Source organism: Polypterus senegalus, chromosome 1 (genome assembly GCF_016835505.1).
Source record: "Polypterus senegalus isolate Bchr_013 chromosome 1, ASM1683550v1, whole genome shotgun sequence".
NCBI classification, from domain to species: Eukaryota; Metazoa; Chordata; class Cladistia; order Polypteriformes; family Polypteridae; genus Polypterus; species Polypterus senegalus.
The window spans coordinates 100,226,589-100,243,643 of NC_053154.1; the positions used below are offsets into that span (position 1 = coordinate 100,226,589).

The 17,055-nt window shown below is 36.3% G+C and overlaps 1 protein-coding gene across 6 annotated transcripts in view; it reads left to right on the forward strand.

Moving 5' to 3' along the window:
- nr1h3 (nuclear receptor subfamily 1, group H, member 3) overlaps positions 1–17,055 on the forward strand; it is a 55,551-nt gene that overhangs the window by 17,403 nt on the left and 21,093 nt on the right. For all 6 annotated transcript variants that reach the window (XM_039754118.1, XM_039754124.1, XM_039754122.1 and 3 more), the window contains 4 exons: positions 6,490–6,750; positions 7,239–7,505; positions 7,864–8,069; positions 8,581–8,760. In XM_039754118.1, coding sequence (XP_039610052.1) covers positions 6,490–6,750; positions 7,239–7,505; positions 7,864–8,069; positions 8,581–8,760 — 914 coding nt within the window. The remainder of the gene's footprint in view (positions 1–6,489; positions 6,751–7,238; positions 7,506–7,863; positions 8,070–8,580; positions 8,761–17,055) is intronic.

Consider the following 17,055-nt stretch of genomic DNA (forward strand, 5'->3'; position numbering starts at 1 on the left):
GCTATACATTATGTTGCTGTTGTGAAGTTGCAAAAAAAAGACGGCACAAAGATGTTATGTGAGACTTTTTAAAATGCATCGTGTCATTACGATCGGGAATATGCGACGCTTGAATATAAAAGCACCACAAATGCATCTGTATGTCGGCATTTTCCTTCACCACATCGAACCATTCATCAAACAGCGAAGCACGCACATCGATCCCTGTAGGATCTGCATAGAGGCTTTCTGTCACATGCACTGTAGATAGTAAACAGAGACTCTGACGTCACATTCCGACTTTTAGCACACTGTGCCCCCTGACTTTTTGCTGGTACTGCAACTCACGCACGCGTCGCGTTAATTTCTGAGGACCTGCTCAGAGGACGCATGAAATGAACGCTGGGAACACGTGGCAGCCATGATGCGGGCTCGTACGCGTTCTGAGCGTGAAGTATAAATCGGCACTTAGTCTTCTAGCCCATTGGCACAGGGCTTGGCCTGAAGCAGTGGGTCTCGGTTTTCAGGTTGACAAAGAGGGACTGGCTCATGAGCTTTTTAGTTTCAGAGAGAGGGGTCATCTGGAGAGAGAGAGCATATTTTCCTGTGACATGAGTGCGGCTAGTTTTTGAACAAAGTGTAATCTTTTGATACTGTATTAAAATCATTTTCACTTTCAAAACTGGTGCCTTCTCATTCGCACATTTTGTCCATCAGAATTGTCACTAATTGAATTATAACTCTTTGTTTGGGCATAGTGTCTATTGCACTTTCTGACCAGAAATATGTCAGTTCAACTCTGATTGACACCTTTGTTATCAGATGATAGGCTGATCCTGGTAAGAAGAGTTCAGCTTCTTTCTGCAATGTAGGTTGGGGAGGGCGAAGCTAGATGTTTGCTTCCCTGTTAAATCTGATGTTTTATTAGGCCTTGTCTGTCACTAAGGAGCCTACCAGAATGGGAAATACCCAATTTGTCTTATATCACCCATACATAGAACAAAACATAAAAAACAAAATATTAAGTGTGTTTGATAAACATGAGGTAATAAATTGTGGGAAAATGTAATGAATAAATAGGCCGAAAAGAATAATTTGCTGACATACTATGCCTAGCTAAACAGCTAAACAGGTCACGACTGTAATTATAAGTTGGGGTGGCAGGTACACAAACCCACCGACTAAAGCCGTTTTCACACTAGTATTCCACTTGCTTTGTTTGGTGTATTGCTTTGTTTCAATTTCCAGATAGTTTGGTAGCATTTCATACCACAAAATTTAGAGCAAACTGAACATTATCAATAAACATCCTGTCAGCATGTTGTAAACTTCTTTCATTGGGCAGAAACTTTTTTCCCCCCCAAGAAGAAATATCATTGAGGTTTGACAACAGTTGTATTTGCACACTGGCACGTTTTGTTTTATAATTATTTGGTTTATTTATGAAACACAGCTCTATGAGTAAAAAACCTGTTATTGAAAAACAGAAAATTACTTGAAAAGTATGCACTACTATACGAATTATCAACTCCTAGTGTTTGTTCAAGGGCCAAGGCCCATCTCCTCTCTGGTCCTATAATGTTCATAGAAAAATACAAGAGGCCTTTTTTGCCACCCTATGTCTTGGGAAAATTTTTCCAGCTTCCTGTGTGTTCCCCACAACTTTCCTAATCATCTGCTATCCCCAAAATAATAACTTTTGGGCACACTTAAGAAAGATAAGGGAAATCGCTTCTTCTAATCGTGACCACTCCATAATATGCTGCCCATGGCACTTTTATATGTTTGAGCAGGTTCCTATAGTCCTTGGGGTGTGAAACCTATTCTTAAGAATGCTGACTCATCATGCATTCCAATGTGGGTCTTTCTGTGGCTCTCGTAACTTTCCTGGATTGCCAGACTGGCACCTTGTCAATGGATTTATTGTGTGGTTGATATGTAGCTGAACAGTGTACCTTTTGTGTGTGTGTTTGAGTATGATGCATCAGTATTGTTAGAGCGCAGTAATATTTTAATGTTTTGGGATTATAATGTCCAGAAATTAATGAAACCTACCTATCTTTCAATTTTGGGATAGTGAGTTTTGAGATTTGAATTGGACATGGTAATCCAATCCAGGGTGTATTTACAAGTAAAGGAGATCTTGATTCCACTCTTCTTGTAGTACTGTATATGGCAACACTGCTTGGAGTAGTGGGGATGCCCCCAGATAGCTGGTCAGAAGTAGGTGAGTCATCCTATAGGTTTTACAGTGACAGCTTAAAGACTTGGCCTATCACTGCTAACATTGAGTCATGTTGATTTGGTTTATGACTGGTAATTCTATAAATTTAACAGTGAACTTCAGAACTTCCTTATTAGTCCACTTGCTCCACTCCCATTTTACTATAACTATTTTTTTTTACAATTTTACAGTGTCATTTTTCATAAATAATATTTCAAAATTCAGTGTACTTTTCATGATCAATATGTTATTTGTCCATTTATAGATATTTTAATGATATTTTGGTTTTCACATCTTAATTGTGTTTCATGTGTGATTTTGCTGAGATAAAGGGTAGATCCATGATAGGCACTTTTACTAGGTGTTACAGTAGTCTTAGCTTTTATGATGAATGTATTAGTTTAAAAACCTGGACACTGGACAGTTTGCTATATTTTTATATAGCAAGTTAATATTTACAAACTTGATGAGGCTCATTTGGTGAACCTTGTTTTACGTCCTGTGACCCATTCTAAATTGAACTAAAGCTTGGGCTTTAAAGCTTGACTTTTTTGCATTTAAGTGTTTCAAAGCATGATGACAAGGATTATAACTAGAACTAAGAAGTGCAATAATATAACTTTATTTTTAAATCATTATCCTGACTTCCAATTAAGTTTATAACAGGTTTTTTTATTAATCCTCCTTTTGACGTAAAAAGTTGAAAATGATTAAATACCTTCTTATAGGATTTCTTAATACTTGAAGAGCATGCTCTGTAATCCTGGAGTGCAGGCCTGCTTTAAATTAAGGATAAATAAAAACAACGTGTGTGGGAAAACATTTAGCTATAGAGTCCCCAAACTCTTGAGTTATACAAAAATTAGGGAGGCCCAATTAATCTTAGGGTTTAAATAGTGATTAAGTTCACTTGTTAAGGTTGCCGCTAAAGCTGTTTATATTGTATGTGTAATATGTGTGTGTGTGTGTGTGTGTGTGTGTGTTTGTGTATACTGTAATTGTTACGGTCATTTTAATTGAACATTTCTAAGTCTTTCTCATTCTGTCCTCTGTATTCTGTGGTAGGTTTTTTTCGGTTAACAGGACGACTTCAGTGATTCTGGAATGAGTCTGAATAGGAATTTGGAATCTGGAATGAAATTATGGAAAGAAGGTTAGAGGCACGCTGTTTTGGCTCTGTAGACTTCATCACACATGTGTTGAAAGCTGTAGAGTCAAAATGTTTTGTCAGTCAGTCATTATCCATCCATCCATCCATTATCCAACCCGCTATAGCCTAACTACAGGGTCATGGGGGTCTGCTGGAGCCAATCCCAGTCAACACAGGGTGCAAGGCAGGAAACAAATCCCGGGAAGGGCGCCAGCCCACCGCAGCAATATGTTTTGTATCTTTTCAATTTTTTTAGAATGGAAATAACCTTTATATTTTTTTCTAGCCCTTCACTAATGCAGAATATTTCTCTATATTGCTCGTTTTCTTAATGTTTTATGGTTTGTGATATGATTCCATGTCTTCCTGTTTTTTAATTTACCTACACTATATTGTAAATCTTTCTATGATTTTTGCCTGCTGTTGATAGGATAAGCTATTGCCTCAAATGATACTGAACTAGATTAAAGAACTTTGATTAATTTATAAATGTATTTATTTGCAAGTAGTTGTACAGTGGTGTTCAGGGTGTATAAGTGGTACATCACCTTATAGAAATTAATTGAACTGAAATGAATTCCATGGCTAGTGATTGGTAGCTCTTTTTCCCCATAACCCCTCCAAAAAGGTACAGGATAAACTATTAGTTGACACTTATGGTCCCTTATGATTTAGTGCGGGTGTGTTTGGGATTGTTTCCTATGGTGGGCTGGCATCCAATCCAGGGTTGATTAGACCTTGCAAATGACCTTAATGTGATGGATTCTGGTCTCTATGGCTTTGAACTGGACTTAATTGGTTTGAAGATCTTCAAGATACTATATATAGAAACTAAATCCCAATGCGATTTTGCCTGTACACTCTAGGTCAGATTTGTCAAACTCGAGGCCTGTGAGCTGAATCCAGCCCTTAAACTTTTTCAAAGCAACCTGCGTTATTATTCAAAACAAATTACATACAGCTTGTGATGACTGTTAGTTTTTCCAGAATCCCCCTTTAACTTGCGTTTCATATAAAGATTGTATTTGTATATAATGTACATTTTAAACCTGGCAAAAATACCGCTTCATTGTCCACTTCCATTTATCTGCCCAGCAAAATGCAGTTACTAAACTATAATTAGAATGGAAATTTTCTGCTTCTAATGGCTCAACAAGAAAAAGTGTCATTCCATACTGCCAGACTGTGACAGTCTCGTGAAGGAGATGGTAGCTTGATTTACCACATGCCACTGCTGCCATTCAGTTTTCAAAGCTGCACAGATGTCAAGACTAGCTACTCTTCTACAACTTACCTGACATGATTGTTGTATGTGGATAAAAATGCGTTGGAATTTTTGGTCATGTTAAATGTGATTGCTATCTGTTTCTGACTCTGAATGTGGTCTTTTTGAATTTGGTCCACCACCAACATACTTACACTAGTTTTATTTTTTTTTTTAATGCAGTCAGAAGCCATCAGGTTATGATGAAGGTTAATGCAAGAGTGAAAGGATGTCCTTTGCTTTAGCTAGAAATTCTTTCAGGTGCCTTGACTGCTGCTCTCACTTGATTTATGTGCTGATGTCATTTTTCCACTCTGCTGATTTCAGTCTTGAGACTGGTGGTAGATGTCTTAACCTGGTTCAGTTTCCAGGAGAAGAAAAGCTATAGGCATCAAGTTATAAAAATGTTAACTTCTGGTGACATTTTATGACATAAGTTCTTCTATTTAGTTTCTAATTATTTTGCCTGTATACTTCACTGAAGATTTGTTGTGGTTTTTTTTCTCTCACAACACTAACAGGTTTCTTCCATCTTGGCTATGGAAGCAAATTTTTGAGTTGTCGTTGGCCACTGCAGTTCATGTCATTGTAATGCTACAAAATATCTGGAAGGTATCCTGTTTTACACAGGTTTACAGTTGTGCTACATTTTCTCCATTATTGTATGATGAGGATTACTCAACTTTGGGGAATAAATAATTTGTTTAATATTTTCTTATAGCCTCCCATGGCTGATACCTTTCAGTAATCTTAATTAATATTTGCATTGAATGCATCCCTGGTCTTATTTATTCAGTTTTTTGAAAGAATCTTTACACATTTATCCATAACTTAGGATTTATAACTTCCAAAGACAAATAATTTGACCTGAACTTGTTAAAATGTATAATGGCATAAATAATTCTTTATCTTTTTATAATTTAATAATTAGTAATTTAGACATTAATATTTCAGTGCTTTTTGTATTGATCAATGCTAAAAAAAAAATCCAATCATTTGCTTCAGTTGGTCTGATATGGCTAAGGATGCATATGTGCGAGTATGCTCTGTGTTGAACTGGCACCAGTTTCAGGGCTTCTTTCTGCCCTGTAGCCAGTAATGGCAGATGTTGTGGCTCCCATTAGGTTGTACTGGAATAAGTACGTTAAAAAAATTGGTCAGTTAATAGAAAATATATATACTGTATTGATGAACATAAAATTTTAATTCATAAGGAGAGAGTATACTTTTTTATAGCCATTGTATGTGTTATGGTTGCATATGAATGCGTAAATTTGAATGTGCATCCCTTTTGCCTTTTATTCCTCTAGTTTTTTTCTTAGTGTTTATTTGTCACTTGTGCAACACCCACTTGTTCAAACATCTTGGAAGAATAGTGAATTCTGCAATTCCTCTCGGGGATAAATACAGTGTACTGAATATCAAAAAATACCAAATGTTTCCTCTCTTCCAGATCTGATATATCCTTTGAGCAATTTTAGATATCTTTTGAGGAGTACACATTCAGACAACCTCAGGGAAATTTGGGAACTTGAACGTCTGTTGCTGTAGAATACATTAAGTAGACAGGAATAAATCGGACTTTACATTGTTGAAAAAAGTGAATCAACAGAGACTATTTTTCAAAGATTAATTTAGAAAGGTGATATAAGTTGAGAAGAAGTAGAGTGCCATATCAATATTCAGAACTATGTGTCCATGGACAGTAGGATGCCACTGCAACCCAGAGTGAATAGAAAAGGTATAGGAGTATACATTTTGTAAAACACATTTTATATCAGGTGTGTATGTCTAGTGTCTTCGTGTTTCCTATATTGTTTGGTAATTATTAAACTACCATATCCTTTTTTTTTTTATTTTTTTTTTTTAAAGGAGTAGGTAAACCTCTGGCATTGACTCCAGACCCACAACTTGTCTCTGTTGTAGAAGAGGGTGTCTCTCATTTATTATCTGAGGGAGCCCATGATGGCCTTCTGGCTATACAGTCTCATAGCTGTGATGCTGTGTTCAGCATACAGCATGATGGCTTCATCCTTCCCAGCACCCAGGAAATGGATATGGGTCAAGCTTCAATGGAAAACAGCACAGTAATGCAGCTGGACTATGATACCGATACATCGGCAGCCTGTTCAGGTATGCTATTCCACAGTTCTATACTTTAGTAATTTAACTATTTTAAGCAATTTATTTTGACTATTTGTGTATAGTTTATTGTTAATGGATGACCCACTTCACTGGGGGGAATCCGTATTTTACTAATTCGCCTTTCTTGGGTATCATCAGCTGGAGTCTATGACTCCTAAAATTAGGATAGTTTACACAGATAGTTTAATGAATATGTTATTTTGTGTCATCTGCTGCTCGTGGCAAAGAGTTGCTATACTCTTTGGGCACTAGATGGCACTAGGTCCTCTGATACTAAAGGCAAATCTGGCCCATTTAGGTTAAGGTGAAGTTTTACAAAAGATGGTTTAGGAAGGCTGGTGAAAAGAGCCCTGTACCACCACTTGATCTGCTTTCCTGTATTATTTTGATTTGATTTGATAATACTTTGTTATGAGTTATTGCGCAGTATGAATCTCTTACATTGAAAACAGGTGTGATTTTTTTTTTTCCATCAGATCGGCTGCCTGTCAAGAGGAAAAAAGGGCCAGCCCCCAAAATGCTGGGTAATGAGGTGTGTAGCGTGTGTGGGGACAAGGCCTCTGGCTTCCACTACAATGTACTGAGCTGTGAGGGCTGCAAAGGCTTCTTCCGCCGTAGCGTCATCAAGACTGCACAGTATAGCTGCAAGAATGGTGGCAAGTGTGAGATGGATATGTACATGCGGCGCAAATGCCAGGAATGCCGGCTACGCAAGTGTCGTGAGGCAGGCATGCTGGAGCAATGTGAGTTGTCAAGGGGCAGGGCAAAGAGGTAGTATAGCAGAGTAACGTCTCATAAACATAATGAAATGTAAATGGTGGTTTATTAGGGAGTGTGAAACAAGTTAGGAATAAGATGATGTAAAGTGGTTGTGGAAAATTTGAGAATTATTAGTACCTGGTGTGGTGAGTTTTATTGCAGAGAAACTGTAGATTTAATCAAGGGTGGAATAGGGTATTTTACGGTATCGGCTTAGAAGAGGAAGAGGGAGAGAGTATAGTGGGGAACAGTAGATATGAAAGGCAAAAGTCATATTTTGGACTGGTCGTATAATATGAATTTTCAATAGAATGATCTTTATTAATTCATTTTTTTTCACAGGTGTCCTGTCAGAAGAACAGATACAACTGAAAAAGATTAAAAGGCAGGAGGATGAGACTGCTAGAAACTCTGGGGCCCTGTTACGTACCCCCTCCATTTTGGAGCCTGTTAAGCTTGTTCCTGAGCAACGCGAGATGATAGAGAAATTGGTGTCAGTGCAAAAACAGTGTAATAAACGTTCCTTCATTGACCGCCCCAAAGTGACTGTGAGTAAACTTTTGGCAAGGATTTCCTGTCTACCTGTTGCTTTGCCAGCCATGATTTTCCTTCATTGTTGTTTTTTTCCCATAATTTTTCTTGTGCTTTTGCCCCTTAACAAGAGGAATGGTAACACTTTGTTGAAATTACCTTTAATTCCTTCGTTCAATTATTTAATCACCTAAAGGCTACTATCGCAAAGCACTGACCTTGGTATTTTCTGTCTTAAAATTTGGTCATACGTTTTTACTCTGTAAATGTTGTGATGGTGATATCATGAATGATATTTAACACCCTCTACTATCCTAGAATGATATCATAATAGTACAAAGGCAGCTTTTAGGCTGCTGGGTTCTCTTACCTATTCTGATATGTGCAAGTACAGTTTCACCACTGAAATCCTCTGCTTCCTTTAAAATCTTGTTAAATTCCTCTATGGATAATTATATAGAGTATATGTAAGCAAATATTTCTTGATGATTAGAGATTCAAATCAAAATTTACCTTTCTGCTTTACAGCCATGGCCTCAGAACCAGGACCCACAAAATCGAGAAGTACGTCAGCAAAGGTTTGCTCATTTCACAGAACTGGCTATCATGTCAGTCCAAGAGATTGTTGATTTTGCCAAACAACTGCCTGGTTTTCTGGAACTAACTCGTGAAGATCAGATTGCACTACTGAAGACTTCTACAATTGAGGTACATTGGTTTTTGCGGTTGGACTGTTGAGATGGTCATTATAAAGCAGTTGTAGCAGGAGTAATTTACTGAAGAGAAAAACGATGTTGAGGAGGAAACCAATCTATGGAAAATACTTTAAAAAGGCAAGGAATTAGTGATATTGATATCCTAAAAATATAGTGGTTTTTGTTTTCTTTATTTTAATTAACACGGCTGGAATGCATTGGAAGAGCAATAGCTGTAGCCCCATCTGTCTGAGACTTTGGAGGAGAATGACTAATTATTCTTTTAAACATACAAGACATAAACAACATTTCGAGAAGTTAAGAAATTAAGGTGTAATATTCAAACGCATTTCCCTGATTAGATTTCAAAACAAGATTGCCCAATCCTAATTTCCTTAAAATTAGTTTGCAACTAAAAATTTAACCAACCTAGTTGTACAAATCAATCACAGATCTCTATGTGCTAGGAAATATACTCTGATTTCATCTCTGCATATCAGAAGCATCTTATCATCAGTTACATCCTTGTCAGCTGATATCAGTGTGGAAGATGTTTGTAATTAATGTGTTAAAATTAAAATTCTTTAACATTTCTATATTTAGTTTATATTAGCATATTAAAGGATAATTTGGTGTTTTTCATGTAATTTTTTCACAATCATGTTGTACATTAATTTGCTGTTGAAAATTGTGCTTTTAAGTGCAGTATTTTTTTTTAAAGTTAAAAAAAACTGCCATGCCTGTTCTTGAAATTTTAATTGCGGTTTACTGGGTATATCGAAACACTGGGGTGGGGAGGGTAGGGCGGGGTAGTTGATTAAAACTTACAGCGTACATTCATTTTTATGTGGCAAAGGTTTCAGAAAGCATGCTCTACATATTTCTGATGTATATTTATAACAACAAAAATAAACTGTAAAGTACTTTCTCTCATATTTGAGGCACTATTTTTCCTGAGATAAGGATAGCTTTTAATTTGGCTTGTCTGTTCACACTGACTGTTGGGGTGGAGTTTTCATGTAAATAAAGAAGTAAAATTTCAGAAAACTAAGCACATGTCTGAAGCTGTTTAGCGTGGTGAAAAATAGAGCTGTATAGCATTAGGAGTGGAAGTGACATTTACTAGCAAACAGAATACATTTACATAAGTGGCTGTTAAGTAGGATGACACAGTTGTGCTGCTGATTCATGAACCTAGGGTTCTGGTTTTGAATGTTATGCCTGGTTGTTGTCAGTATGAAGTTTGCATGCACTACCACTGCATTCAGCTAACAAGGCCACTTAAAGAAGAGATGGGAGCAAGTAGGAGCTGTTACCTGGGATCATATTTGAACAGAAGGAGCCAAACAAATGTGATCCTTTGTTGCCTATTACATTTTGTCATAACTGAAAATGTAAAGTTTTTTAAATGTTTATCAAATTTAAATTGACACATTCCATTTTCAAATGTAAATCTTTTTTAAATTTTTATTTTCCAGAAAAAAAGTTTTTTTTGGTCAAAATGTAACGTATTTTTTTCATAAAATGCTATGAATCTATATAACCAAAAGGTAACAAATGTAAAAAATATGAACGATACTTAAAAGTAGTATAAATAAATAAAAAGAAATCTAATAAAAAGTCTAAGTAATGTGTACTTTGAACACAAGTAGAGAATAACTGGAAAGCAAAAATCTCCAGAAGTGTACAGCAAAGAACATCATAAAGATGGCATAAAGCAGTTTCACAAAAGGGTCAGGAAGAGCTTAGGGCATAAATTGTTTTAACAGTGCATAAACTGTATACTGAGAAGCTGCGCTTAAAGAAAAAAAGCTTGCAGAGCAGAACATGCAAACTCACGGCCTCTTTTCAGTGCATTACTTCTTATTAAACAGGGTATGAGGTAAATCAAATCAAATACACATGATAAATATGCCATGAATCTATTTCAGTAAATGGTGTATATATGGTTAAGAATGAATTAAGGCATAAATGGTACCTTGTACAAAATGGTGCTTCATACAATATTTAACAATAAATAATAATAAAGGTAAATAATATACTCGCAAAGTGCTAGCAGCAGCGAAACCTCACATTATGATGTATGATATTATATATATATATATATATATATATATATATATATATATATATATATATATATATATATATATATATATATATATATATATATATATATATATATATAGTAAAATATGGATCTGGAAATTCTGTAACCCTTGCCAAAATTGCAGATATATTGTGTATATGAATTTCCCCTTGGGATTAATAAAGTATCTATCTATCTATGTAATACAAAATTGAAACCAAGATAAATCCTATCTTTATTGCAAAATTGCAATCTATACAAAGAAGCTGAAAATAAATCAAACTGTTCAATGAAAACAGGAAATACAAAATCATACAACACTAGTTTACATTAGTGTGCACACTCTGTAATAATCAAGGATGTGGCTGTGTTCAGAACCAAACAATCGCAAGTCTCATCTCAGATAGTGGTTAGTATGCACCTGATATCCATTAAAGTGGATCTGATTGAACTCAGTTAAAGTTTGGCTGTTCCTGTAGGATTATTTTGATATCCTGTTGGTTAGAAGAGCTTTTAAATCATGAACGGGATCTCATCATTGAAAGGTATTAGTCAGAACAGGGGTACAAAAAAGTATCCAAAGCATTAAATATCTCATGGAGCCCAATGAAGACAGTCATCAATAAGTTAAGAAATTATGGCTCAACAATGACTATACCAAGATCAGGTCGTACCTCAAAGACTGATGAGAAGACAAGGAGAAAACTGGTCAGGGAGGCCACCAAGAGTTAGGGTAGTAAGATGAAAGCATTTTCTTACAAAGAAAAAAATCCAAGCCTGGCTAAACCTTTCAAAAAATATACCCAGCCTCCCTTAATGATGTGGAAAAATGTATTATGGGCTGATGAGACCAAGGTTGAACTATTTGGCCATAATTCCAAAAAGGTATGTTTGGCACAAAAATAACACAGCACAATATCAAAAGAACACCATATCCACAGTGAAGCATGGTGGAGGCAGCATGATTCTTTGGGGCTTCTTTTCTTCAGCTGGAACTGGGGGTTTAGTCTTGGTGGATTTAATAGTGAATAGCTCCAAGTATCAGTCTGTTTCGGTATAAAGCCTTCAGGCATCTGCTAGGAAGCTGATGATGAAGAGAAACTTCACATTTCAGCATGACAGTGACCCAAAGCGTACATCAAGATCAATAAAGCAATGGCATTATCAAAGGATGATCAATGTCTTGGAATGGCCCAGCCAGAAATCTTTGGGTGACCGAAAGAGAACTGTGCACGGGAGATGCTGTTGTAATTTGACTGATCTGGAAACTTTTTGGAAGGAGAAGTGGGTAAATATCATCAAGTCCAGATGTGCCAAACTGATAGACTTTTCAAAAAAGACTGAGTGCTGTAACAAAATCAAAAATTGCTTCAGCTAAGCATTAATTTAGAGGATGTGCACACTAATTCAGCCTGTTTTTTGTGTCATTTTTTTTCCCTTTTTCATTGAACAGTTTCTGATTTGTTTTTACCTTTTTTGTATCGATTGCAATTTAGCAATAAAGGTGGAATAAGCTCTGACCAGATTTATCTGTGTTTCATATTTTTATTACACAAAACCTGAGATTTTTGGCAGTGGTGTGCAGATTTTTTAAAATCCATTATATAATGGTTTACACTAAAATTTTAAGTGCTATTTATCATATTTTATTGTGTTATTATGCTTATGGATCATTATTGGTTATAACATTCTGTACATTAAGATGTCATATTTTTCTAAAATATGATTTGACTATAGCTTGAGATTCTCAATTGACAATATTTCTTTAACAGTGGTTCTAAAAATGTGAATATGGCATTCATCACATTATTTCATTAAACCTTTCATATATTATTTTTTGTATGTAACTTTATGATAAGTGTATTAAGATTTTAGCCTGCCTTGGAAGATGTAACCTGCCTTAATGCTTGAGCTATCAAAAATAAAACAAGCGAGTTGGAGTTGTATGTGGCATAGCATAATTATATTATAAAAATAGCAGAAACCTGGCTAAATAACAATGATTGGGATGAGTATAACATAGAGGGATACAAATTTTTTTTAGAAGGATAGACTGAACAGAAAAGGAGGTGGGGTTGGGGTTGCTGTTTATGTCAAACAGAATTTAAACATGTCTTCTTCAGTTGGATGATGAGCTCCATCTTAGTGAGGACATATGGCTTTGTCTTAGGGAAAGAGGTCTTATGGAGTGTGTTGTTGACCGCCTAATGTAGGCAATAATTTCAATGCACATCTTTTTGGTAATATGAGAAAGGCAAGTTTACAGGGAGATATTATAGTAATGGGGAGTTTAACTACTCGAATATTAACTGGGATAACCTTGCAAATATTGGAGTATAAGAGCAGGAGTGTTTAGAATTAATCAGTGACTGTTTTTTAATACAGTATGTTAAAGCTCCAACGTTGAGTGAAGCCTGTCTGCATTTACTGTTTTTAATAATCAGGATAGAACTGTGGGTGCAGAGGTGACTGAACCATTAGAGTCAATGTCACAGTTCTCAGTATTTTGGAACAGTGTGGATGTTGTGACTAAAACAGTAGGGCTGGGAATTAGTAATTTAATCACATAAATTAATGCAATTAATTGGGATTAATTGCATTTAACATTAAAACATGTAATTATAAAATTAATAAATTATGAAGTAAATACACACTGAATCACAAAATTTATGTAGAATCAACAGAAATTAATTATAAAAATGAATGGCATAGTTTAAACTTAAAAAATGACCTTAAACCCAAACTTTTAACAAAATACAAGTAAGTAATGAAGCACCTAAAAGACATTTTGAAAGAAGGCAATAAGGAAACAAGGCCAATGTATTAATTCTCAAATTGGCATAGCATGTGAGACACATGTGTCAAAGTAAAAAAAAAAAAATGATCAGAACTATTGTTGACTTTGAATGCACTGCTGAAGACTGATTTAATTGAAAGAATATGCATCTCTTAAATGGGCATACATTAAAACTTGTGTTAATATCCTGCAAATGCTATCCTCAATTGTTTATCACCATCAATGACTTCATAATTATACTGTACAGAAGTGTTTTTCAATTGGTGCGTTTCAGAAATAACAATGTAGTGCCTCTGGGTCCAGACCTGAGAGAGACACACTCCCCAGGTTGTCGAGACCTGTCCGAGGAGGACAGGACTACTTGGAGTAGCTGACATAAAATTAAGTCCGTGATCACCATTTTGCAGACACATTACTCAGAGAGCACTTTAGCAGCCAGTAGACGTGTCAGGGGTCCATCTGCCTGGGTGCATGTTCACCAGTGACTCTCACAAAGCTGTGGGACAATGAGCATACAAGTTACCACTGACCCCGTGTCACTGGAGGTGAGGCAGAGAGAGGGCCACCTGTATGAGTGGGCAAATAGACAAAGCAGCTGGAAAATACACCCATGGTGTTCACTAAGTGATGTATCTGCTTTTTTTGCCGCCTTCTGTCCCTTCCCTTTGGACAATTTTAACACGTCTAAGAGATTTTTTTTGTTTGGTAGAATCATGGTGTGCCTTAGGATTTTTTGGGTTACAAAAAGTGTGCCACCACAGAAGAAATGTTGGAAAACGCTGCTCTACCTATACCTTTGCTCCTGGTACACTAAAAAAGATCTCCATAGCTGCTGTCTCACTTTAAATCTTACACTGTGCATTACTTGGATGGTTATGCTGTGTTCTTTGCATAAATTAATGAAGATACTGCAAACTGGAATAATGGGTAGGGATAATCATTACACTTCTATTTTGTAGAATTTTGTCATTATTTTAGGACAGTCAGCACTGTAAGCTACCTGGCAGATTGTTGAGTTAAGTACAGAGGTACTAGAGACTTAGTTTTAGTGCCTCTCAAAGATAACTTAATTATCACTTATTTGATATGACATTGATTTGTTATTCTTATAGAAACATAAAATGAAAAAAAGAGAGCATAGTTTTTATCTTTGCAACATTTCAGTATTGCATCAGGACTGCCATCAACTCCCCCATTCCTACCCTCTTTCCTCCTACTCACTTGCAAGTAATGCAACATTTTTAAAACTTTAAATGAAAATATGTTTCCATTTTATTGAATTTATTAAAAGAAAGTAACCTTCCATAAAAGCAAGCAAAACTTGACAAAACTAAATTCAGCTCTACCCCTACCCATGAGAAAGAGGGGAAGGCCAACAACCATAGTAAAACTTCAAGAGTAAAAAAAAAAAAATGAGAATATAATTTTCCCCAGTATGCAGTATGTAAATGCTTATTCCAAAATGTTATTAATTAGATCCTTTTGAACAGATCCTCTAAGTGAGAATTTTGGTTTTTTTTCAATTTCAAATAGTATAAAATATCAGTTACCCACTGACTTAGAATAGGAGAGTTAGGATTCTTCCAGTTGAGCAAGATAAGTCTTCATGTTAGTAGTGAAGTAAAGGCAATTACAGTTTGTTTGTCCTTGTCCACTTTAAGCCCATCTGGGAGTACAGTAATCCCTCCTCGATCGCGGGGGTTGCGTTCCAGAACCCCCCGCGATAGGTGAAAATCCGCGAAGTAGAAACCATATGTTTGTATGATTATTTTTATATATTTTAAGCCCTTAGAAACTCTCCCACACTGTTTATAAATATTCTCCGCACAGTTATACAGTAAACCCTTGTTTATCGCGGTTAATCCGCTCCAGACAGATAAATGAATTTCCAGGAAGTAGGATTCTTTATTTATAAATCTAATATTTTCGCAGTTAGAGCATAGAAAACCTGTTTACGACCTTCTAAATACGTTTTTTAACATTATTAGAGCCCTCTAGACATGAAATAACACCCTTTAGTCAAAAGTTTAAACTGTGCTCCATGACAAGACAGAGATGACAGTTCTTTCTCACAATTAAAAGAATGCAAACATATCTTCCTCTTCAAAGTGCGCGTAAGGAGCGGAGAATGTCAGAGAGAGTAAAGTAAACAATGAAAAATCAATAGGGCTGTTGCGCTTTTAAGTATGCAAGCACCGCGATAAAGCAGCGGCAATGAAGGGATCAATGTGAAGGTAGCCTTTCAGCATTTTTTACAGGAGCGTCCGTATCTTCTAAGCAAACAGCCTCTGTGCAAAAGCCCTCTGCTCACATCTCCTCCGTCAAGCGCAGAGAACGTCAGAGAGAGAGAGAGCGCGGGATCAAAGCAAACAATCAAAAAATCAATAAGTGTGCTTTTGGACGCACCTCGATAAAGCGGCATTTCTTAGAGGATCGTCCGTATCCACTAGGCAAACAGCTTCTGTGCAAGCAGCACCTCTGCTCACACCCCCTCGTCAGGCGCAGAGAATGTCAGAGAGGGTGAGATAGAGGCAGAGACAAGCAAACAATCGAGCACCGCGCAGGAGGCATATCTTATAGCATTGAGGAGTTTTAGTTAATATGTAATACGTGCTCTGATTGGGTAGCTTCTAAGCCATCCGCCAATAGCGTCCCTTGTATGAAATCAACTGGGCAAACAAATTGAGGAAGCATGTACCATAAATTAAAAGACCCATTGTCCAGAAATCCGCGAATCAGCGAAAAATCCGCAATATACATTTACATATGCTTACATATAAAATCCGCGATAGAGCAAAACCGCGAAAGTCAAAGCGCGATACAGCAAGGGATCACTGTACACCAAACACCGCTAAAACACAGCTGTTATTGGATTAGGAGAGATTGTGACACAAAGGCTTTCTGAAAGGCATTTAAGGCATTTAAAGATTTTGGTCCAGATTGGTGCTTAATTGGTGTATGCCCGAAACATATGGTTGGAGCTCGATTGCAATGTTTGTAGGTTGGCTCTTGCCCTGGAAACATTTTGGACAATTTTAAAGGAGACAGATGTGTTCGATAGATGATTTTAAGTTGAATAATTGCATATTTTACGCATATGGAGCTAGAGTGAATTCTGTGCGTGGCTGCCTTCCACTCCTTTTCTGAAATGTTGAATGAGAGATCCTTTTCCCACTGTACTATGGGATCTTTGAAAGGAAGGGACTTCCTATTCCTATTCCAATATTTCTTTCGGAATAGAAGTAGGTGGTGTTGGTGGGTGGGGTGAGGAAAATTAGGCAGATTTTGTTTAGCAAAGTTTCTAATTTGGAAATAGTGAAAACATTGTGTTAATGGAAAGTTACATTTGGAATGTAATTGTTTATAGGGTGCAAAGATGTTATCTATGTTCAGATCTCTAATTGATTTAATCTGATATGTTT